The 26,330-nt window shown below is 33.7% G+C and overlaps 1 protein-coding gene across 2 annotated transcripts; it reads left to right on the top strand.

Moving 5' to 3' along the window:
- Positions 1 to 4,196: 4,196 nt before the first annotated feature.
- Positions 4,197 to 23,931, top strand: LOC139488594 (uncharacterized). 2 transcript variants are annotated; one of them, XM_071274314.1, is made up of 5 exons: positions 4,197 to 4,305; positions 11,057 to 11,153; positions 14,644 to 14,773; positions 18,773 to 18,964; positions 22,306 to 23,931. In XM_071274314.1, the coding sequence occupies exon 5, from the start codon at positions 22,409 to 22,411 to the stop codon at positions 23,438 to 23,440; it is 1,032 nt and encodes a 343-aa protein (XP_071130415.1). In that variant the 5' UTR covers positions 4,197 to 4,305; positions 11,057 to 11,153; positions 14,644 to 14,773; positions 18,773 to 18,964; positions 22,306 to 22,408; the 3' UTR covers positions 23,441 to 23,931. The 2 variants fall into 2 exon arrangements, with proteins under 2 accessions (XP_071130415.1, XP_071130417.1); XM_071274316.1 differs by lacking the exon at positions 14,644 to 14,773.
- The last annotated feature ends 2,399 nt before the right edge of the window (positions 23,932 to 26,330 follow it).

Genomic DNA, 26,330 nt, shown 5'->3' with positions numbered 1-26,330 from the left:
AATGGTCGTTTGTGCCAAGAAAAACTGAAAACCACGTCGCACTGTTGATTTTCAACCCCTTAATGTGCAAGTTCATATTTGGTCAAGATATTGAGAATTTGCGGGATTTGAAATCACGTTCAACACTGTCCCTCCTTGTATGAAATAAATAATTAAGAGCGATCCTAGATTTTCCAACTCCTAAAAATATCACGGATGTATGATCATGGTTTGGTCTCGTTAATCAAGTGTCCTACGCCTTCAGCATGGCTGATAAGATGCTTCCCTTCAGGCAAATATTGAAACAAGAACAGCATTTTTCTGGGATTAACACATCAACAAACTGTTCGAGGAATCGAAAGCTGCTATTATAAGCCAAATAGAAGGGGGCGTTCGCATCTTTGATAAAAGTAAACCGACATGTCTTGCTACAGATTGGTCAAAAACTTGCATTGGCTTCTGGCTATTTCAGAAACATTGTTCTAGCAAAGGAAGTGAACCATTCTGCCGTAACATAGGATGGCGACTAACGCTTGTGGGGAGCAGATTTACACATCCAGCTGAATCCCGTTATTCGCCAGTAGAAGGCGAAGCACTAGTCGTTTTCGACGCTTTGGACAAAGCGAGGTATTTTGTACTGGGATGCGACGATCTTATTGTAGCTGTTGACCATAAATTAAACCATTCCTGAAAATATTCAGTGACAGATCTTTAGAAGACATCTCAAATTCACTCAGATATCGTTTACGAATGATTCATATACCAGGCGTCAAACATCATGCTGCTGACGGTATTTCACGTCATCCAACTGGGGACGCTGAAAAACTTATTCTCTCAGCTGACATAGCAGCAATAAAAAAAGTACAATGTCGTTGCCACCCGCCACATCTTTTTTATCAGACATAGATCATACAGATTTAGAACCGGATGCTACTGAAATAGATAACAGTGTCTTTATATCAGCCGTATCCTCGCTTGATTCGCTTGCAGTCAAATCCGTTACTTGGGACATGAATAGTATGAAGTATGAATGAACTTATCAACTAAATTAAGGTCTGGTACATCTGAATTTCGACATGAATTTCCTCAACAATTGCGGGAATACTTCCAATTCCGTGAACACCTTTACCCTATTGATGATGTTATAATATACAAGGACAGAATCATCTTTCCCCCTAGCCTCCGAGATGAAGCGTTGTCTGCTTTACACGCAGCATACCAATGAGTAACAGCAATGATTTCTAGAGCAGAGTCATCGTTTCTTTTTTGGCCAGGTATTACCCCTGCTATTTCAGCACAAAGAGCCGGATGCAACCATTGTAATCGGATAGCACCTTCTAACCCAAGTGCTCCACCCACACCTCTGATGTCACCAGACGACCCGTTTCAATGCGTTTGTTCTGACTTTTTTCAATACAAAGGGATTTGTTACCTTGTCATAGTTGACCGATACTCAAACTGGCCAATTGTTTAAAGATCATCAAATGGAGCAGCCGGACTCATAACCTGTCTTCGGCGCACATTTGTCACTTTCGAGACGAACTAGCATCTGACGGTGGTCCTGAATTCACCTCTGCTGCTACCAGATAGTTTCATCGTGACTGGGGTGTACACCATCGCCTATCGTCAGTGTCTTTCCCTCATTAGCAATTGCAGAGCGAAAGTTGGAGTAAAAAACGTTAAACGCATGATTGATAATAACATTTGTTCTAAAGGTGATCTAGACACGGATGCATTCCAACGGACCATGCTTCAGTACAGAAATACACCTGACAGAGACACAAAACTTTCACCTGCAATGTGCCTTTTTGGTCATCCAATCAGGAATTTCATTCCGATTCCACCATCAAATCAGCAAGTGCCACGTACATTTCCATAGCAAATCCCAGATACTGGTTACAATCAAAATCAACAAATAATAAACCAAATTCTAGCTTGAGGTTGCTTAGAAAAATATATAACTTACCTTGAAAAAATTTCTTCAGCGTCTGTCGGGACGAAGAACAGCATAAACAGTGTTGCTCCATTTTAACGTTCGAATCAACACCATATCACAGTATTACCTGGTATGTAAAATGTCAAAATACAGAATGCATGTATTTAAGTGCATTGCTATATTATATAAAGAAGTCTGCGTTGTTATAATTGAGAACAAACAAAGGCTATACGGGATTATATATCATAAATGCACAACTACATGTAGGCTTAAAAGGTTGCATATAAGTCTCAACTTGTGTGGGCAGTATGCAGTGAGATTAGAGCTTAAATCGTGACCTTCTTGGTTTGAGGCGACATATAATTGTTTACCAATCACGACTCACAGAAAAAGCATAATTTGACTGCCCATTTTCATATTTTACGACGAACCTGACATTTGAAGAGCAGACGAATAGCATTTTCCGTTTCCACTTTTCTAAATTTCAAAAATGCAGGCTTAATAACGTCTTCCATTCGCCTCATTTTAGGGGTTGAGTTAAAAATAAATCACTACATATTTTTTTTTTTAAATCCAATTTATTTTCTGATATTTATTTCCGATGACAATCTTTATTGGAAAACAAATCAGTTCTAATCCAAAATATTCTTCATCCGGTCAGACAGTTAATAAGTGGTCTACTAGTTTCGATTTCGAAAATAAGGTAGGTTTCCGAGTAACCTATATTTACTGGCTAACTAAGCAACACTATGTACGTATTATTTATAAGCATCATACCTTGTGTGCACAATGACAGTTATTAAGCAATATCCATGACTTATGAAATAAAGGCAAATAACAGTAAACATTATAGTTAAAGGACCAGCTGAAACCCGTCACCGCCGGGGTGTGGGATTTTTTTGCTGGTTTTGGGCTGTTTTTCTACTCTTCTGATCGGGTTGTTATCTCTTTAGCACATTCTTAGTTTCTATTCTCCATTCTACAGTTGCTGAACTGCATAAAACTTATTCTCAGAAGTAGATGCAGATAAGTGAAAGTAAATAAGCCTGATTCCTTAGGGGTCGACAGTTTGTAATATAATACACCAAAGCATACTTCATTAAGGTGGTACCCAACACTTTAACTAAAATTAATTTGGCTCGTTTAATTTTCTTAAAATTTTGACAAAGTATTTACTTTGACCCTTTTACAAAAATATAAAAATTTCTAAAAATTTGAACCAACTGTTTTATCAGAAAAATTACACTGGTTATATAGCAGTTTGACAAACACTTATTTTGATCATTGAGAAGCTTAATATTCCCTAAACAACACAACGTAATTAAAACGTTTAGCTGATTTTACAGAGTTATCTCCCTGTAGTGTTAGGTACCACCTTAAGTATACTGAAGTCCAAGACCAAAAGTGCAGGAAGCCAAATCAATACACAATAAAGTTTTAAAAAAGGACTAAAGTCTAGCTTCTAAAACACGTCACTAAAAAGTTGAATATTTCCAAATCATATCAGAGCTAATAAGTGAAAATGAGAGTAATGAGGAGATTAACTGTTCAACATCCCATTCTTTCAACCGGAAGTAGAAGTATTTTAAACGTTAATAAAACATTGTCTGGCAAAACAGCCGTTGGACGTCAGAGTAATCTCGGACTAGCGCTGCTGGAATGTTGCTACATATATTATAAATGGAAAGTTTACAACTAGGAAGATGAAATTATATCTTTTGTCGTAAACTTTTGTTTTCAACCAACCCTCATTGTCAATGTCTAGATATTTTTCAAGATATGAGGCAGACCTAACAATATTTGTTGCATCCTTTATCTCTAATTCGGTGGGATAGACAAGTAATGTCAAAAGCTCAAAAAGTCTTTTAGAACAAAAATAAAAATAAGTAAATGACGAAAAAGGTCGTTCAAAATGTATCCATCTTTATTATACCATTCAGAAAAAGGTGATTTATATCTTTGATTATATATAAAAACGTAAATAAACGAAGTTCCCATGCAGGTTTGCTATTTTATAGTAAAAGTAACATTTTCGTAAATAAACTACTTTTTATTCAACTTAAATATTTTCGAATTTCACCTTTAAAGTGTCGGAGCAAACAAACATGAACATCAGATGAACAATCACTATAAGATTTCTATATACGTAAATGAATTGAATGGATTAAGTAAAGAAAAGTAGATAACCAAACTAAAACCCTTTTGAACACCAACATGTACATTTAAATTTAACAAAGGACTTTTAAGAAATCAAAAGTCGGTTACTTGATAAGTTGTTTTATATATAAATATGTTAAAGTGAAATTTAATTGACGTATTATACTAGTTAGGATGAGCAAATAAATTCTAAATACTCCTGTACTTTAATTGTATATGGCAAGAGAAAGAAGGTATGTACTTTTTTATTATTGTTTATACATTTTTGGTGTGACTGTTTTGCATACGAAAACGGGTTAAAATCAGAACGTGTTATGTTTTGCAAATATTTGCATATGGTTGAATATATGAGTAATGATAGTAGTTTAAATGCTGGTTCAAATGTGGTCCTATAATGAAATATCACTGATATTTTTATCGGGGTTAAACAACAAATTAGCTGAAAATCGTCATTTCAGGGCAATACACACGCAAGGAGTCGCCCAATGGTTTTAATAATACGAATTGTTTTGCCTGTCATTATTGCCATTTACAATATCAGTTATAGACAAATATTATTTCAAATTTTTTTGCGCGTAATAACCTCGACCATTCCTGCAGCGAGGGAAATAGTTTTGATTGACTGATTTTTACGTCACGACAGTGGCAAATATTGCATGCATGTTTGTACGGTTGACAAATGCACAAATTACTTGTCGTCCTTTGTCGCATTATTTTGTTTTAATTAAAGATCTTCTTCTCTGACACTACTGCACCAATTTGGACCCCGGATTTAGACCAAACTTTTGGTGATGATCCATACGGTATTTAGTACAAAATTTTCATTTTATGTATGTTCAACTTGGCATTTGTATTTGTTGCAGTTTAGTATAGTTTCTGTAAATTGATTCGTTTTTTATACATTGATGTGTTTCCCTCGGTTTTAGTTTGTAACACAGTATTTGTTTTCTCTAAACCGATTTATGACTTTGAACAGCGGTATACATGTATCACTGTTACCTTTATTTTGCAACTAAACCCTTGTGACATTTGTCAACCGTACTAAGTGTTAATGCGACTTTCACCCTAAACATGCATGCAATATTTGACACTGGACGTAAAGCAAAGTAACAATCAAGCAATGCATGCATGCAATTTTCCTGTTGGTCTAGGTTATTACACGCATTCAAAAATGTCTTACAAATATAAAACAAATGGTTGAAGCATATTTGTATTTTTATTCATCTGATGTATTAAGTATTTTTTAACTGATTTGATAGGTCGTTCTTATGTTGTAGTTACACCACTGTCCCAGTTTAGGGGAGGGCTGGAATCCCGTTAATATGTTTAACCCCGCCTAAATCTTTCTGTATGTGCCTGTCCCAAGTCAGGAGCCTGTAATTCAGTGGTTGTCGTTTGTTTATGTGTTACATATTTTTTTTCCGTTCATTTTTTGTAGGCCGTTTGTTTTCTCGTTTGAATTGTTTTACATTGTCGTTTCGGGGACTTTTATAGCTGACTATGCGGTACGGTCTTTGCTCATTGTTGAATGCATTAATAATTGTTAATTTCTGTGTCATTTTGGTCTCTTGTGGAGAGTTTTCTCATTGGGAATCATACCACATCTTCTTTTTATATGAATAATACTGTAATGCCTTAAATAAGAATAAGATGTGGTATGAGTGCCAATGAGAAAATTGTCCATTACAGTCCAAATGACATTCTTGGTGATGTACTAGCTTCTGCCTGGTGATGTAGTTTGGATGTAAGCAGTTATAAACCTCGAACTGACAAAATGTAAAACAATTAAAAAAAGAAAAGCAACCATCGATTACAAAACAATCGACGAAAAACAAATATGCCGACACAAAAAAATTATGATCAGTGTAGCGGTTTCTGTAGTATTAGTTTGCATAATATTGATCCAATTTTTAACCCACTTAAAACCGTATGTGTCTGCCAAAACAGGGATTATTTCTTTTTAATATGTTAATGTTCATGAATTAGATTTCCTCTTTTATGCCCGCGTCACACTGTCCCGATTTTTATATACGATTGACACCCGAATGCGAAAACTGTAAGTTCGTACGAAGTTGGTCCCGATCTCGTTAAAATACCAAAAAGTGACCGAAGCAGGTACGATGAATAACGAAGTCTATACGATGGTGCCGAAATATATACGATAGCAAAAGATGGAATTACGAAGGTTAACCGAAGACGGGCATTTAAGCTTCATATCTCAGTCGAAGCCTACACGATGGATCACGAAGGCTACACGATGGATTACGATGATGGCGCGATGGCCATACGATGTCTAAAAGACGTCGTGTACAGCTTACGATGCATTTAAATTATATGCCGAAGGCATCACGCTTTTTAGATTGTTTGATCAATATTGAATATATATTATATTGTACATTTAGTTTCTGGTTTAATCATAAAACGGAATACCGTGGGCTTGAAGGGTAAAACTTGATTTTGAGTCTCTGCATATAATACCACCAAAATCAGGGAGAGGAAGAGGGAGAGGGAGGGGTATGAGTCTGTACAAGTCTGCCATGCATGGCGGGAAATCGATCTTTTTGTCTAATTCTTATAAAACTTAGTTTATTATCCCCTCGCCTACTACATGTAAGTTGCGTGTAGATAAAATTGTTATGGACACTCTAGAACCAAAATGCTCAAAACTTGGTATGGTGTTACTCGTTAAGAATATCTTAAGCGTTATTGACTTTAAAGTTCAAAGGTCAAGGTCACAGTGGCAGTTGTAATACAAGGCAATATCACCCTTGCAGACACTCTAAAACCAATATGCTTCAAAAGATTTTAACCACATTTGGTATATTGTTCCTCCTTGTAATGATCTGACATTTTTTACGTTCAAGGCCAAAGGTCAATGTCATGCAGATGGACTTGTTTTTTCTTGAAATAGCATAATACACAGGAAATGGGTTGCTCATTTTTTTACCTGCTGGTTCTAAAGACAATATTAAAGGTATTTCCAGTTACTGAAAGTTTTGGTTGATTTCTAAAAAAATAGTTTATGTATCAAATATGCATATTCAATTTAACATTTTCTGCATGTGTCATATACAAATATAGTGCCTATATTTGTCCCCAATATGTTACATACGAGGGGATGCCACGCTCGGCATTGCCTTGTTTGAACTGTAAAATGTGTGCACTAGTCTGAATAATCACCCATAATTATGCCCATGTTTACTGATCTATCTTAAAGGTAAGGTAATGGGTTCGTTGATCCCTTTTATTCAAAAAGAGCTCTTTCCAGGAAAATATCATTATAATATAGACAAAAGGAAGAATGTGGGGAAAGCAACAAATGCGGCAAAATATGACATATAGAAAACAAAATGGTTATGTAGTAAACATTCGTGTGACAACAACTCAGACGATACATAAAAAATCAGAATAATGAAGAAAAAGTTGGTTTCCCTATATACGTGTACCTGCAGTGTTGGTGTACGAGGCGCGTTTATGATTTTCATTATGTTACTTGATATGAAAAATTGACAAACAATAATATTTTACTTGTAAAAGTAAATCCTGAGCCTGTAATAGCTGCTCTTTTTGTTCCATTTGAATTAATAGAAACAACGCTGTCGCCTTTCTTGTTCTCATAGAATCATATGATATAAGCTCCATGTTTTGTGAACGTCTTTTTTAACTGTCGTATTAGACTGACCAGTGCATATCGCGCATGGCACTTTAAATGTATTTTAGCGCGGAAATTAACTTACATTTAGCTTGATTTATTGCCGTCGTAGTTCCATCTTGTCGCCTTCGTACTTTTATTCGATGGCAACACGACGGGATAACGAGGTCTTCACGAAGTCGTGTTGCCATCGTAAGACCTTCGGGTAGCTTCGTGATTCATTCGTGTAGACATCGTAATGGCAAAACTGCCCGATGGAAACGATGGAAACACGAATGCAATACGATGTTCAAAGATGCATTCCCGGTGACATTACGATGGTGAGGATGGTGATACAAACTCAATACGAACCCTCAACATCGGACGCACCTTCGGGGATTTTTTAACATGTTAAAAAATTTAGAACCCTTCCCGAAGTTGTCCCCGAAGGATAGAAAAGTGGCCGATGGTTCTACGATGGTTAAAGATGGCACTACGAGTAGTCCGATCTGGATACGATCAGTCCCGATTTCCATAATCGTGTTGCCATCCGCGTAAAAATCGGGACAGTGTGACGCGGGCATTAACATATTAGGATAATTGTCAAATTAATCTAACATCGAAAAATTACCATCAACGCAGAATGTTCATATACAGATCTTTATAAACACTATATTTTTTTCGGTTTTGCTATTCTAAAGGTTTACCATAAAACACAATGTACTGCAATTTTTGAAGTTGCAAAATAACACAACAGATCAACAAAAACTAAAAAGAGTAAGAGGTTTTTAAAAAAAAAAAGAGGGACGAAAGACACAAGATAGACATTAAAACTTATTAATCGAAAATAAACTGACAAAACCATTCCTTTAACAGAAAAAGACATATGGAACCAGTCGTGTTGCTTGTCTTAGTCCAAACCGGGTAAAAAGTCTAAGTCGGTATGTCACATTTGGGAAAAAGGGGGGGATGGGTAATCGACAACAAGACAACACACTACATCGCACACTAATTATTCGTGAATAATTGTAATCCATAGTACTTGATACAAAAAAGTTATTTGGGTTAAAATCGGTAAATATAATTCAAATAGTTAATCAAAGATCATTGGCGTTTTTGAGGGGTGGTGTGTATAGGACATTTGACGATCAAGCAAGCTTTGTAATCGGATATTAAATGTTTTATTACCGTTTAAAATACTTCTACTTTCAATGGTTTGGGTGACGTGTTTTATAAGACTTTAGTCCTTTTTACTTTTTTGTATACTGATTTGACTTCCTGGACTTTTGGTCTTGGACGTATACTTAATGAAGTATGCCTAGGTGTATATTAGGAATAAGGCATGTTGTATCCCTATCACTCATCTGCATCTCAGACTTCTGGGAATAATTTTTAAGCAATTGAGCAACTACAGAATTGAGAATAGAAACCAAATGTGCCAAAGAGACAACAACCCTACCAGATCTAGAAGAGCGGAAAACAACCAAACGCTAGCAAGAAAATCCTACTCCCGGTGACAGGCTTCAACTGGCCCCTAAACTATAATAGTTACTGCTATTTGCCTTTATTTCATAAGTCGAGTCTATTGCTTAATAACTGTCATTGTGCACAAAAGGCGAAAATGTCTATAATTACGTATATATATAGACGTCGCGTACGGTGTTGGTGTTAGTTTTGGTAACGTTAGTTTGACGTTATTTTCCAGGCATTGTATAAATAACGTCGTACTTTTTCATATCGTGCAGCTCAACCATACAGCATAATTTATATGAGCGGTTTGCTTGACTTGCTACGTATAGAACCGAAATGCAAAAGCGGCACATATTTTTTTAAGTACAGTTATTATAAAATTAAAACAGAAAAATAATATTCATTTAAATATAGTATCCCCTTGGAGCGAAGATTTTTTTTCTCTTTCTTTTGATTGTAACAGGATATTTTTAAACTTTGAAAAGTTTAAACCACTTTCTTTTCTGCTGCTTTTTCTTTTAGTTTAAACATTTTTATTTATAGTGGATTGGAAAACGGCCAGTGTGACATTTCAACAAATTTAAACAATACTTACTAATTGAAGACATAGAAAGCTATATATCTATTGTATAATTTTGACACAGGAAGGGTGGATATGTAAATTGTGGTTTTGGGTCTGCAGCATTTGTTCGAATTTTGAAGAGCCCTTTAAAATATGCGAGATTTGGGTTTTGTGACAGAAATACAAAATTCAAAAAATCATTAATTCTGCCACGATCATTTGAAAAGTTGAACAAAACTTTTTATTTTTTTTCCTTGTCATATACGGAATAAAATGATATATCTTTTTCGGAATAATCTTTTTGGATTACTTTTTAAAATCACTCTTAACTTCACCCCTATCCATATTTTTTTTCTATTTTCGGCATGGCCACGCGTCCAGTTAACGATGACGTCATAAATAAAACATACAACATTAACACCAAATACTACTCTTCCTAGGAGTACAACTTTTTTTTAATAAGTTTAAAAAATGACAAGAATAACTTCAAAGCAACGCTGACCATATGTCGCTGTGTTACTTGTCTACACGCTCAAAATCAGTGTTATTAGGGTTCATTCGAGTAAGAAAATGAATAAAAGTATTGATTTAAAGGGATATTCCATTTCTACTTTTAATTACGCACATTTTGATATATACATTTATATAGTTATCAATTCCGAAACTTCTAACAAATGCAATAAAGGCGAACTGGAAAACAAAACCCGTATTATCACCAACACCGTACGCGCGTCATAGTGATGCTGAGCAATACTTATAGGTTACCTTGAATCCTATCTTTTTCGAAAATAGAAACTAGTAGACCTCATACAAACTGTCTGACCGGATGGGAGAATATTTTGGATTAGGGCTGATTTTTTCTCCAATAAAGATTGTCATCAGAAATGAATATAAGAAAAATAAATTGGATTTTTTGTGTTTTTACTCTGTAGTGATTTTTTTTAACTGAACCCCTTAAATTATCCGAATGGAAGACGTTATTGTGCAATTTTGAAAAAACAAATTGGAAACGGAAAATGCTATTTGTATTCATAATTTGCTGTTATAGACTCAAATGCCAAGTTCGTCGTAAAATACGAAAATGTGCAGTCAAATCAATTATGCTTTTTCTGTGAGTCGTGGTTAGTTAACAATTATATGTCACCTCAAACACCGTGTCAAACCAGGAATGCCACGATTTAAATAAAGTTATAATCTCACATCATATGCAACCTTTTAAGCCTACAGTCGTGCATTTATAATCCCGTATAGCCTTTGTTTGTTTATATTTAGCATTGCACTTAAATACATGCATTCTGTATTTTCACATTTTATATACTAGGTAATACTTGGATATGGTTTTGATGTGAACGATACAAAGGAACAAAACTTTTAATGCTGTTTTTCGTCCTGGCAGTTGCTGACGGAAAATATTCAAGGTAAGTTATTTAAAATATTTTTTTAAACCAAGATTCAATAAGATTCAATATTTAATTATAGTCTCGACAACACATACAACATTAAATGAGATTCACATAAATAGATTTAAAACATTAAAACATTTGCATTGTATGCACCAATCTTGAATTCGAATCAAATGCGAATCGAATTCGCTAATCGCGTCCACACACTCTTCCTTTTTAATTCGAATTGGCCAATTTGCATTAGAAATGTGTTTTTGTTAATACGAACTTAAAAAAGTTAACGTCGTTCGGACAGTAAAGCCAATTTGACGCGCATTGCAATTCGAATTAGAATTTACGTTCGGTCGTAAAACGTTTAGAATGCGAATTAAACTAATTCGAATTGGTTAATCCGAATCGAAATCGAATTACGTGTGAACGCAGCATCAAGCTAGAAATTATGGTAATCATATGTTGATTTTGGTAGTCTGGGGTTTGCTTTGGAAATGTACGTGGTACTTTTTGATTGGAAAACAACAATTGCAAGATATTCCGAAGGTTCCCTATAAAACGCAGTATTTGACTGCACGCGTGCTTCCAATCAAAACGTTGCAACAAAGCATTTAGGAAAGCGTTGAACGCTTCTGCCATACAAAATGTGCGTCGACCAACTGATCAACTTGAATATTCCAAAGGCCAGTGAATCTACACCCCCAAAAAGTTAGGTAATACAAACCAACCTTCACCTATGTGAAGTTCGAAAGGATATGCAATGCACTTAATTAACTAGTATTACAAGGATTAGAAACAAATCGATCTACACGCACTACATATTTTAAAAATTTAAATGCAGCCAAAAAAGATTTATCTGAACAATTCGCTGACATTTATAATGTTATATTACATTGTATACATGTATGACGAGTTATACCTTTTCAATACCTTTTCAAAGACTTTAAAAATTAATAAATCCAATTGGTCATACAAGAACCAATGAAAGGATTTTCCTGCTATATTAAGAGTCGAAAGGCTCCCAACAAAGAGATTACAAATTAAAATTAAATAGTTTTAATTTTTTCTTGTTCATTCATCATCTGCGGAAGGGAGTGGGTCGTAACCCTTGGCTAGCAAAGACGGTCTATTCATATACTATTAAGTAAAAATAAGAAGATTGGTATTATTGTTAATGAGACAACTCTCTGTCAAAGTCATTGATGGACATATATATATATATATATATATATATATAATACCTCCAAATGGTATATTCCCAAAGTAGTTCACCGATTGCTTATAAAAATATAACTAACCATGAAAATGATGTCAAGGTCAGATCATACCTGCCAAGCAGACATAATTATACCGTACCATTATTCTCAACATACTTGATCCATTGCATATAATATCAGACAAACTGACCTAGCCAGTGAAATTTAACAATGACCACCAAACCATAAAAACGAGGTCAATGTCATGCAAATAAAACCTTTCAGCCGGACATGTAAACCTAACACTCATTCCATACATTACATATAGGTTATCTATTGCTTATTATATTTCATTAAAGGACCAAACAACGAAACTTCACATTGACGAACCATGAAAATGACGTCAATGTCATATGATACTTGCCAGACAGACATGTACAAATTGTCATCAGTCAATACGCCACATAAAGTTAAATTATTGCTTATAGTATCTGACAAACAGACCATGCACTGATTCCCTATACCATCATGATTATCATATTACTCGAAAAAGTGAGCAATTCAATTTCTGGCATTCAAAACTTTTAGTCACGATCGCCTATGAAAAAAAGACATGTTTTCCGAACGGAAATCGTTTATACACCCGAGATTATCCGACAACCATATAGTTGAGGCATGCGTTCTTACAACTCAAAATATTATTCAATTTGATTCTTTCTTGTGGTCAGTCAATAATATTAAATCATTGCAGAAGATCTGCTTTTTGATGGCGATACCCGACTTCCGGACGAATAAAAAAATCGTAATATGTTCCGTGAATAGATAACATTTATAATTGTATACCGTGTAAGATCTAAGAAGTTATCTTTATTTGTGATTATTCAGTTTGGGATATTATGTAATAAATGATTTAATTTAACAAAGTTTTTGATAGCAAAGCAGTACGTTAATACCCATGTGAAGGCCAAAAGGTAAAGCTAAAGACAAAAAAAAAACCCCAATAATTCACCAAAACAAATCCACACGAAATAAAGTTTATTAACATCAGTAAAATCTCAAACAAAACGCAATTATACATGGGAACAGTATATCTATGTCAATATATATGTTCCAAATACAAGCAAGAAACTCATTTCGATACGATGAAAACAAACACAGTTCAAACAATGTTCAAACAATGACGCACAACAACGTATCTAAATGAAATCAGTTTTGACTAAACTCGGACTAAGTAAAAAAAAAAAAAAACAAAAAAAAAAAACAAAACAAAAAAACAGTGCATCACAATAAAAAAGAAACAAACTTTTTTGAGGAATTGTTATCATCTGCTAGGAACATTCCAACTATTCTCAATAAGTATTTTGAAGTATACGTACAATTTGCTATCTTTTCGAATCTAAATATGGACCGAAAGACGGATACACTCATTTCAGTATCTATTGTTTAAAAAAAAATAAAGCTTAATAAATCAGAATGAAAAATAATTAAAAGTGATAATCAAGACGAACAAGCCATTTCTGGAGGGCTTCTCGCGGTTGAAAAGCGTTAGTTTTAAAATTACAAAAAAAAGGAATAAAAGATTGGGCTATCAAATGCCGCCCTAAAAAGATATGTCAAATGGCGAAAAATTACCTACTTATATCTTCTATTTACTGGTAGACATTACTTACTTATATATTTAACTTTATGGATCAGAAGTGTGATTAGGCACAGCAAAAAAAAGCGCAAAAATCCTGTAAAAAATTACGATAATAACAACAGTATTTAAAGAAAGCAAGACATTATATGCTGCTTTAAAAAAATAGACATATAACATGCAGGAGTTTGTAAGCTATCCTTGTATGATTTAAAAGTATTTTGTAACTTAATCTACTTTTGAAGAGAAATATAAACAACTGAAGATAAAAACACTTTAATTCTTTTTGGATTAACCCTAATCAGAAAGGATAAAAGTCTCCTCACTGAATAATAGGATATTCAAATATATATGAAATCTTTTAGGAAAGAAAGCTTCTAATCCCAACAATTAAACCCCCAAAAACTATCAGAAAACAGCACTTGAATAAAACTACTAACTGTGAAAAGCTTTGTTGCACCTTAGGTTATTATATTCGAATATAATACCAACTACTTAAAAACACATTAACATAGTTGACCATATATAATTTAATAGGTTAAACAGTCAAAGTAATCACTAGATTATTATAATTCAAATTTTAGAACTTTAAATAAGCGAATGTTCATCAAACTATGTCTTAACAGTGCTTCTTTTTATATAACGGTTATATATGTACAGACAATTACATCTTGTTTACTAGGAAGACGAGTGAATAATTCATTGGATTCATTGACTAATATCTATACACTGACCACCACTGACTTAACACGGAGTAATAAAATCAATTTCTTTCTGATGACTTAGGATTTTGTTCCTGTATTTTTCATATGGTAAGAATATTAGTTACTTTAAGATTGTTTTTTATTAAAAATTTGATATATAATAAAAAGAATAATTTTTATAAGTATCGTAAGTGTTATCATTTTAAAATTTCTAGACAAACCTACTTTCATATCAGGAATGACTATGCTTAATCAAGATTTACCTGTCCGTTACATGTATTAATTCTTCCATTATATTTCGGGATAATTGGATTATCTTATGCTAAACTGTTTATCATCATGTATACGATATATAATAGGTAATATTTGCTTATTGCATATTCAATGTGCGCAATGAATATACAACTGAAGATTTGTGTTGTTTCATTCTTTCCAAGAATAATATAAACAACAAACAACCAATTGAAATTTGGCTGATTATTTCTCATGGCATTTATTCAACAATATAAACCAACAAACAACCAACATCAACAAAATGGCCAACAAGTTGAAACTTGATGACAATTGGTCACTGATGGGAAACCAACACTTTACAGTAAATGCATAACAATTTCTAGCTGCTGGGCAGATCCATAACAGCTTTATGAACGATATTTGAATAAATCACTACCAGTTGAATCATGTTGAAGATGACATCTACTAACGCACTTTCCATATTGAACGGAATGCCATGACGATAGACACTCTTTTTTTTAATTATTCCTGCAAATTCCTTGAATATTCAGGTTTCATTGGATCTGCCGATGAATATTGAAACGTCTGACACTTTTGATGATACATGACAATCTAATTGGAACATTCAATACATTTGGATCTGTTCACCATGTAATCTGAAAAATAAACCAAAAACAGCAGCAATTTTGTTTGTTAAAGGGAGGGAGGGTGGGTTGTGCAATCTTGGTGAAAAATACTCGTGGAATGAAAATTTAGCGGGAGCACGTGTAATATATGACCAAAGTCTACGAGGTGCTTCAAAGCATATTCTTTCGTATGTTTAAATATATGATTGTAATTATTTAAATGGCAAAACGTAAATAATGGACTGACGTACATTTGAAACACAATAAACAACTAAATGTAGTTTTAATGCAACAAATCAATTTAATTATTAGATCATTAAATTTTATGTTTTGATTTTACAGATTGTGTAAATTTTCAATTTATAAGGAAATTTTAAAGCTAGTGGACATTTGGGTTAAATGACCTTACGCGTGTTTCTTGAAGAACTTGCATCTTTTGATCTCGTCAATTCTGTTGTGAAGCAAAAAATAAAATCACAAAAATACTGAACTCCGCCGAAAATTCAAAACGGAAAGTTCCTAATCAAATGGCAAAATCAAAGAATAAAACACATCAAACGAATGGACAACAACTGTCATATTCCTGACTTGGTACAGGCATTTTCAAATGTAGAAAATGGTGGATTGAACCTGGTTTTACAGCGCTAAACCTCTCTCTTTTATGACAGTCGCGTCAAATTTAATAATATTGATAATGATACTGAAAGCGTTTGACAGCTAAACATTAAAACGAACCTCAACTTTAGAACAGTCAAAATCATCTAGACCTCTTTAGAATTATCTTATTTATGATGCATCATTTCAATCATGGCCATTCAGAAGCAGTGCTACTGTGTGGTACCCTTAGGTACTGATATTCCACTAGCGGTGATACTCATCCGAAGACGTAACAAACTTTAGAGAGCTAAAAACATGTTATGGAGCCAGATACTGAAATCATTTGACATCTAAACATCAAAACGACATAAAAGAACAGTCAAAATCATCTAGAATAATTTGTCTTTTTTTGTAATGCATCATTTCAATTTTGACCATTCGGATGCAGTGTCTACTGTGTGGATGGTACTCTTTAGGTACTGAAATTCCAATAGCGGTAACAATCATCGAAAGATGATACTAACCTTTGAGAGATAACAAAAAAAAACCCAAATGATACCAGAAAAGAACAATCAAATTCATGTATAGGGTTAAATTTTTCTACGAGAATTGCAACCTTATTTTTAGTAGATTTGTCCGTTTACATAAGAAGTATACAACATATGAAATAAGTTCTAAGCAAGAGAAGTTAATAATATTTAACTTATTTACTTACGTACTGCCCTTGTACGCCATTGGCGCGTGTAGGGCAGTAACGAAGATTTTCCTCTTTCGTCGGTCGTTGGTAGTTTTCTGTAGTGTGGCCCATGTCTGTTGATGTTTAATAGCGTTTGCCTCAACAGTTCTTCTCCGTGTCATTTTTTGCCTTCCTATATAGCTATTTCTTCTACCTTCTGGGGTTCAGTGGAGAGTTGTCTTTATGGTATCCTCCTGGTCTTTCTATAGGACATGTTCAATCCACCGCCAGCGTCTTCTCATTATAGTTGTGGCTATATCTTGTTGTTGACATGTGATGAGAAGGTTCTCGTTAGATTTTTTTTGTCGCCAAAAGATTCACATAATCCTTCTCAGACTTTTGGTATGAAATAAAATTTAAGAACATAGATAACTGACCAATGTAAACCAGATTTTAGAAACTCCATGGCTTGCTTCATATATAAAGCCTTCAGCATTAGACAAAGTTTAGATTGTGAGTAAAACTAGGCAAAATTAGGATGAAGGGTTTATTTGAAATTATTAGGGGATTTCTTATATTACTGCTGATTTGGCAAAAAAGTGTTCCTCGTCATCTAAATTATTTTAATGCATCATCTAAACCATCCAAGGTTCTGCTTACTGTACGAATGGTACCCTTTTTGACTGCTGGATTCTCCTTCTATCTATATATGTATATATTAACAAGTCTAAGTTGAAAACAAATGTTCAAATCTATGATTCCGTTAGATAAAAACCCCAAATTTATAAGTGTGCATGCAAAACAAAATTTCTGGTAAAGGGGTCTAAATACAGCACATACAACATTTAACAAAAGACCAAAAAAGTGAAAAGGTAGATTTTAACAAAACACATCTGACTAGAAGGTCAACCACTGGATGTTCTTAAACACTGCTGACTGCCATGGCGATTGCCAAATAAACGGATAACCAGATGTAACAAAATGGATCTTAATTATTAGTTTAATATCAAACAGAAAACATGGTATACCACAAACCTGAGGTTCATATCGGATTTCGAAGATGAATGTCTCTTCAGTGATGTTAGGAATTCGACAACTTCACGGTTTGAAGTGATTCTCAAAGGATTTCAATCGATATCGACTTATTTGGATTAACTATACATAACATTAACAACCATGTCCGTCTATATTAGGATATTAAGTCTAAGCTGGCTTTCTGCAAAGTATATTTATACTTTAAATACTTTATTTTAATTTAGGTCAGTGACTTAATTGCTTGACGAATCTTACTTACAGATTTTGATACTTTTTATGTTAGAAAATATAGGCCTAGATGTCTTTGATAATGTTTAAAAAGTAAGTCATTTTAAGATTTGTCGTTTTAAGATTTGTCATTTTAAGATTTTTCATTTCATCAGTAAAATTACCTACTCCTTAAAAGGACACAAGCCACCATTAGAAATATGATTTTGTTTGTTTGAATCATTAGTTAAAGTGAAATAATGAAATAATAATTCGCTTTTAACAGCCAATTTTATTCAATTTTGTCAAAATAAGCAAAGAAACATCGGAAAAGAATTATTTCAAAAGAACCCACTTGTAAGTGAATATTTCGACCTCATTGAATCTGTATTCATGCGACTTTCAAATCAACCCAATAGCTAGAGATTGGGTTAAATATGCATTAGTCAGGAAAAGAATGTCAATATTGAAAGTGAAACAAATGAGAACCATTTCGTTGACTAAGTTCGATGTAAGAAAAAGGCCCCGACAGCAAAAATATGACCTATTTTACAATGATTTATTATATATTGATTTACTTTTCAAATTTGTTCATATTTATCCTATTGGCCCGGTCAGGGTAAATTTGGACGGCACATACTATAGTACTATAAATCATTGTTTCTTTCTTTTCCAGCAGAACTTTGTATATTGAAAGACTCTCTTATTATAAGTTCTACCATTTCTTTGTAGATAGCATCGAATGAATATAGAAAAGGAAAAAGGGGTACAGAATTCCAACCAATGACAAATGGAAGACAAATTCATTTCGTTAAAGGGTGGATTTATAAATACAATAATGATCTTGTTAATAACAACAAAGGTCATGGATTATTCAAATATGTCATACAAGATTTGAAATTTCCATGATGAAGGAAAATAACAGTAAGTAAGTTAAAAGGAAAATACGACAAATCAATTTTCGCATATATTGGTTTTTGTTTGTTTTTATTAATTAATAATAAGTACATTACACGTATGTATCATTATAATACGTTACTTTGATTGGCTAACAGCAATCTCGCGTCATTCTGAAATTAACTTCGGCCTTCATTTCAAAATGAAAATTGTATCATACATATGATATGAGCTCCTACAATAAAGTGCACAGGGAAAACAAAAGAAAACTTGGTAGAAATCGTATTTAACATTACCAAATTTGTAATCATCTACAATATTAATGCCACGCGGCATACATACACAACAAATACGATATTTCGTATTGTTGCAATTTCTAAATTGCGGTCGTTCTATTATAAAGCCCTAATATTTCAGTGTTTGTGTTATAGCCACCATGGAAAGGGTAAGTCTGCCTGGAATTTATAAAGTACTATACAAATTATGTCACTTTTTAACAAGTCTTTCGTGAATTCTGAATTTGCCTTTTACTATTCCATTATTCAGGCCTTGTTCCCAGTTGTGAAGAGCATCAACTGGTAGTGTTTATAATGCCGGTTTCTTACAGATTTTTTTTTGCATCAAATAATTGGACTGCATAGAAAATGAACTTCCTACAGTATTCCCTTAACAGGGTGGTCCCAACTTAAGAGGGTACGCCTGGTAAGACATGCATTATTTGGTCCCATATATTGAGGAAAATTGCTCTGCATTCCTTTCAAGAAATATGTATTATTGTATTAGTTTAAAACTAATAGGGTGGTAAAGTTGGTTTATTGTATGTGCACCAGTAATACCATTTGTGAAATCATTGTGAATCCGCTATTTGACTTGGGCAGTTTTCACTAAAATTAAATCCGTTCCTGTTGCTCAGTATGTTTAGGGAAATGAAAATTCTCAGTCGAAATGCCTAGTACGAATACTCAATATGATAATTAAAGTTCAGACACCGTCCTGTGTTGTAACGAACGATACAAAGAATAATATTGGAAAAGTTAAAATTTATTTGTGATTAACCCAATGTCTTAAAATAAGTTCCCTGCACTTTGCGCCTCATCTTCGTTCGGTTGTTTACACCTACAAGTTCGCGCGACATATAAACAATCGAACGAAAATGAGGACCAAGTGCGGAGAACTAATTTTAATTAGATTGGGGCTAACATGTCAAAGAGCTCAAACTCTATGAAAGGTCAAAATTGGGAGTAATCACATGACTTGTTAAAAAGTACTGCATTATATTGTGAATGCATTTGGTATTGTACTGTAATTTTATGTTATTATTAAATTAATATTGTTGTATGATAAATCGAAGTTACATTTCTTATATATTACCTTGTGTTAAATAAGCCTTTCATAGCTGACTATGTGGCAGGGTCTTTGTTCTTTGTTGAAGGCCGTACGAAGACCTATAGTTGTTAATTTCTGTGTCGTTTTGTCATTTGTGAAGAGTTGTCTCATTAGCATTCATACCACATCTTCTTTTTTTTTATATTTCAATTGATGTTTAATTTCACTATTGCAATTATATGCATGCCCATATCACATGGCTCTATTGTTTCATGACATTAATTGGTTTTATGATTGAGGGAATGCCCGCGCTTATAAGGATGACGTGTTCTCATTGGGTGCTGTGCAGAGATGATCGTCATTGGTCTTTTTGTCCTTTCCTTTTTGGTCATTGTGTTGTCTGGTTTTTAGTTGTTTTTTTCTGGCTTCTGTAGTTGCTTATATCTACAATGTACGTCATTGTGTCTCTGGTGGATACATGCATACAGTTTTCTCATTGCATATCAAACAATGTATGGAATCTCCTCTCGAGCATCTCCTTCTTAATTTTAGATGGACAGTTTCAGAAATTTCACTTCTGTCCGCGCGAGTGAAGTCTCGGCGTACGGGAATGACGCTTGTTTAACAAAACACAGTGTTGATCCCTTTTAAAAAGCTACATCGTTTTTGAATTGATCTGTTATGTGGAACAAAAACCTTTAAACACACAAAAAGTAACGGGATCGAAATAATTGGCACTGAATCAAACTGCACCAGTAAACTACCAAGACGTCAGAAAGAGCAATGAGAACATATATAGTTATTATGTAGAACAACATTTGGGTAAACTAATATGCGACTAATCCACATGTACTGTACTGAGGTCAGAATCAATGCATTATGCAACACTTATGCTCTGATGACGTATGCAGCATCTTTTTAATTAATGATGTCACTATGAGCTAGCTCTCATGACATCCAAATTTCCTAACAGAGCATGTAATACGTAATCACATGTCTTATCAAGACATTTGATTTGACCAATAATTCCATGTTATATCGTAAAACACTTAATTATTAATGTTCTAGGTTTAAAGGGTGAACGAATCTTTTATTACCGTATCAACCTTGCATACCTATGAGTTATATGTCCTTATATAATCACTATTATTATTGTAAAAATACATTACCGATAATGTTTGCAGAATAATATACACGCTTCTAAAAAAATTGAAAACGACGTTTAATAATGTCATGCCTCCGAAGCACTTTCTGGATTTACCTTCATCAGGAACGCTCAAAGCCAAACATTTGAAATCCGAGAATGTATAAGTACCGAAACCGTTGAAGAGCTATATGACAAAATTACCTAAAATTGATAGCTAAATTCATCTAAAGTCAATTTTGTCTAAATACACTTGAAGTATATAACATACTATAAAATAAACATTGTCTAATAAGGTCCGTAGCCACAATGTCGATGAATATATTAACTAGTGGCCATTTTTCATTCACACATCAATTTGGTTCTCGACTAAAATATACTTTAGTGGTAATTTTTCAAAAATCTTCAGAATGTCCGAACTCCCTGGTTATGGATATTTGGAATATGTTTTGCTTGTTTATAGTCATTCAAACAGTTAGCATTGACCTTTCCTGATGATAATTATATAACACTAAACGCCATACTAATTATAATTTTAAATACTAGTATAAATTCAGAAATAATTCTGTGGATTTATTATTGCGAATTTTGAAGAACTGAAAAAAAACCGAGATTGGTTATTGCAACTTCGGGAAAACCTGCAAAAGATATATGAATTAGATATCAGAATACGAGTTCTTATTATAAGCACATAACCCAGTTGCATTATTCGCATTAATTAAAACCTCTGCGGCAATAATTTCAGAATTTAGTAAAATAATAAACCTGTCGTATATATGGAGAGTTTTCTGATTGCCACTAATACCACATTATATCTACATAATGAAATTTAAATTATAAATTCACGCGTATAAACCTTGTTCATACATTCTTTATGTTCATATTCTTTTCTTTCTAGGTAACGGGAAGAAAATTAAGTGGTCATTTAAAATCATGTGATTCTTTGAAATGCAAGCAGAACTAAAAAAACGAATCGCTCTGAAAACAATTCTTTCAAATCAATGGATTTAAAAAGAACCAAACAAGACTCGACTAGTTCTTTCAAATCACGAGATTCACAGAAAAGTAGACACGATTCCATAAAAAGACGCGTTGAAAAATTCAACGATGAAAAAAAGAAATATGCAGGTGAAAAAGATGATGAATATGCTGGACGACGAAAAAAGAAAAAAGAGAGAAAAGAACGAATTGCGAGAGACAGAAGATTAAGACAATATAAATGTTTATACTGGCCGTCAGGGTTAATAATGCTTTGTGGTTGTGTGTTCATTCTAGGTGCTACTATTCAAAGTATAAGTGAGGGTTCTCTATTATGGAAACAAAGACAAGTATTCCGGATAATTGGACCAGTTTTTATTGTTTTTGGTCTTGTATTATTTTTCATTACTGTTGCTTTTGTCAATAATCATACTGTTAAAATAACAAAACTTAAAGCAGAGGAAGAAATAAAACGAAAGAAAGAGCGGAGAGAGCGGGTCTTAAATAAATACAAGAAACAAAAGGAAATAAACTTCAGTAGAAAACCTTTAGCAAGATCTATTTCTGCAACATCGTCTGCTACATGTCATACGCTTGACGAATTTGAATCTTCTGCTCAATTCATAACTGGATCATTGTTAAACGGATGCTTACATCCTAATTGGAAACCAATTCCAAACAAAGATTCAGTCGAAGGCGACACTTCAAAGACTCTTCAAATCTGTTACCTCGAGTCTTCACCTGTGAACAAAAAACTTTTAACAAGATCTATTTCAGGGCCACCATCTACGACATGCATGCCTGCTCATTTATCAAATGGTACACATTTGAAAATGACAAATGGATCTTTACGGCCTTATAGGAAACTGTTAAATAAGAAAGACTCTTATGAATTTAGTGAATCATTTAAGTGTCTCGAAAATAATAATTCATCATCATCATCATTAGCATATATGACGTCACTTCCGTCCTCTAACATTACATCATCTGCTGCAACTACATGTCTACTTTCTAAAATACCTTACATCGATGAAACAGAAGAATTATTGATGTAGTCTTTTTTTCTACAGCAATGAGAATAATTGTGAACAATCGTGAGGAAAAGACAAATATGTGTATAAACTATATATGTGGCAATTTAAAAGGTATAAGTCACTGTGTTTACGTATATACTAAATGTGTACTGTGTACACGGATCATGTATAAAGGATATATATATACATTCATCAAAACTACATTCAACTATACATTTGACTAGTATACATTTGATGGGATTAAATATCAATTCCACCAGTGTTTGCTTCACTCAGGAAAGTTGAAAAAAAACTATTTAAGTATGAATATTTGTGAGTCTATAAAGTAATCAACCTACAAGATTTTCCAACTCTTGTATATACTTATACAGAAAATAAAAATATTAAGTGCTATATATACATTGCTGTTTAAGGAGTCAAGGGGAAGTGTTTTTGGGGGATACTGTTTCATTGCCGTATATTTTTCAAGTCTGCTTTCATTCATAATGTAATTCAATATACACATGTTTTTATGTTTTGTTTATACTTTGAAGTGAAAGAATTGGTATCTTGAAAACAATCCAATCGTTTTTTCCCAGTGGAATTTTAATTGCGGTAGAAAGGCTAGATCTCGGATAGATGGCTAGCTGTGTAACGTTCGGTGGCAAATTGAATAACAGGACAAGATCATGGCGATATACATTTTAACTTAGATTATTACTGGACGGACAAACTGAGCAGGATTTTTACTCGCTAGTCAGTCGCAAGTAATGGTCGCCTCACCCGGGAACATTCTTCTGAGCTCGAATTGACCAGTCTTAATATCTGCACTTTATAATAACCTTTATAAACTAGTGCTAATTATAACCAGATGCTCGACAGGGCACAGCTTTATACGACCGCAGAGGTCGACCCCTCAACAGTTGGGGCAAGTATGGACACAACATTTAAGCTTGATACAGCTCTGAATTTGGATTGTGATTAAATAGTTGAGACAATATAGGTTTCTGACACAGAATGAATGTGAAATTTTTAAATTGGACATTTACCTATTATGGTTCAATATCCAAAATCTAAATACATGGTTAGATTCAGCATATCATAGAACCCCAAGAATTCAATTTTTGATGAAATCAAATAATGTTCAATTTTAGACCCTTTAGACCTCAATGTGGACCAATTTGATAACCGGGCCCAAATATTAAAAATCTAAATACATGGTTAAATTCAGCATATTGAAGAACCCCATATATTCAATTTTTGTTGACATCAACAGGGCCGTAACTACATTGAGGCAAATGAGGCAAATGCCTCATGCTGGAAATTTCAAAAAAAAAATTAAAAAAAATATAAAATTGTCTTTATATCAAATTGTTTTCACGGAAAGTGTCTTGCAAGAAGCAAGTTCTCTTCACTCCCTGATGTCGCCCCTGCATTTTTTTCGTGATCTATGTTTCTATTTTACTTTTGGTTTTCGGAGTTGATGGTCTATTGTTTGTACTTCTGTGTCTCGGGTTTGTATTTTGTTCTTTTATTGACTTGTCCTACTTTATGACTATAGTCTGAGTGTTGATTTTCATTTGTAAACATGTGCAATGTTGCATGTCCACTGATGTCCAGATATTGTGCGGGAAAATATTTTAAGAATATGCTCTCGTTTTTTATATAGATTAGACCGTTGGTTTTCCCGTTTGAATGGTTTTACACTAGTAATTTTGGGGCCCTTTATAGCTTTTTGTTCGGTGTGAGCCAAGCCTCCGTGTTGAAGGACGTACATCGACTTAAAATAGTTTACTTTTATAAATTGTTATTTGGATGGAGAGTTGTCTCATTGGCACTCACACCACATCTTCCTATATTTATCTACGATGCTATACTGGACACAGAAAAAATTGTCGTTTCTGCATGGATAATTGAACTTGATATCAAAGAATACAAATATTTTTTTGTCTTTTTTCCCCGTTGATTAAGATATTCAATTTTCTATATCACTTTTGTGCATGTCTCACCTAGTTTCTATGATTTAAACGACTCAGAGAAAATACCGGCAATTTTTCTTAGTATGGATTGTAAAATTTGGTATTTTATCTGAGTCGTTTAATATACCCAAGCTCCTGTGGATAAAACTACATAGCTGACATGGTTTAAATTAAAGAAAGACCACCAATTTCCCGGTATCAAATCATTTGAAAAAAACATTGTATTGCCATATGACTTTTTATATTGAAGGGTTAAACTTGCATCAAGTTGTGTTTGGACAGAAAATAAAGGAATATGGAGTAAACGTGCACGGGACCTAATCGCACACAAAGTCAATGCATAGAAAAAATACAAATGATCAATGGTCAAAGTTTTTATTCCTGTTCTTCATCTTGATAGTTGCTGGAGGGTCTTGGACTTCAATAATCATTAATACCGTAAAAGAAGGTCAAGATGGTCCCTAGTGTCGACTTAAGCAGTACTAGTACTTTAAGTATAATACTGCACTGTCACTATATTTAAATCTTGTCACAAAAAAATCACCAAAGTCAGCACAATACAAGACAAGAGCAAACAGACAGACCTGGTATTAATGATTATGAGAAATACGACTTTTACTTTATCCTACATATCGGTCTTTTAATGTTGCCCCTTAAACCTAAAAGTGTTAAATTACAATAAATCTATGTTTTTGCTTTGAGACCAGAATATTGTCGAAAAAATAGCTAAAGATTATTTGCGTTTAAATGTAAGAAAGAGTCCGTGGAACGCTCAGAATGCATGATTTTGCGTTATTTTTCTCAGAGCTTCTGGTGGCCTTGAAAATGTTTTCGCCTCGCTCGGCGAATATGTTTTGCCTCACTATTAAAAGAGGCTAGTTACGGCCCTGATCAAACAAAAAAAAAAGTTTAATTTTGGACCCCGATTTGGACCAACTTGAAAACTGGGCCCA

The sequence above is a fragment of the Mytilus edulis genome, chromosome 9 (genome assembly GCF_963676685.1).
Source record: "Mytilus edulis chromosome 9, xbMytEdul2.2, whole genome shotgun sequence".
Classification (NCBI taxonomy): domain Eukaryota; kingdom Metazoa; phylum Mollusca; class Bivalvia; order Mytilida; family Mytilidae; genus Mytilus; species Mytilus edulis.
Note: the sequence above shows the minus strand (reverse complement) of the source record. Positions and strands in the feature narration are given on the sequence as shown.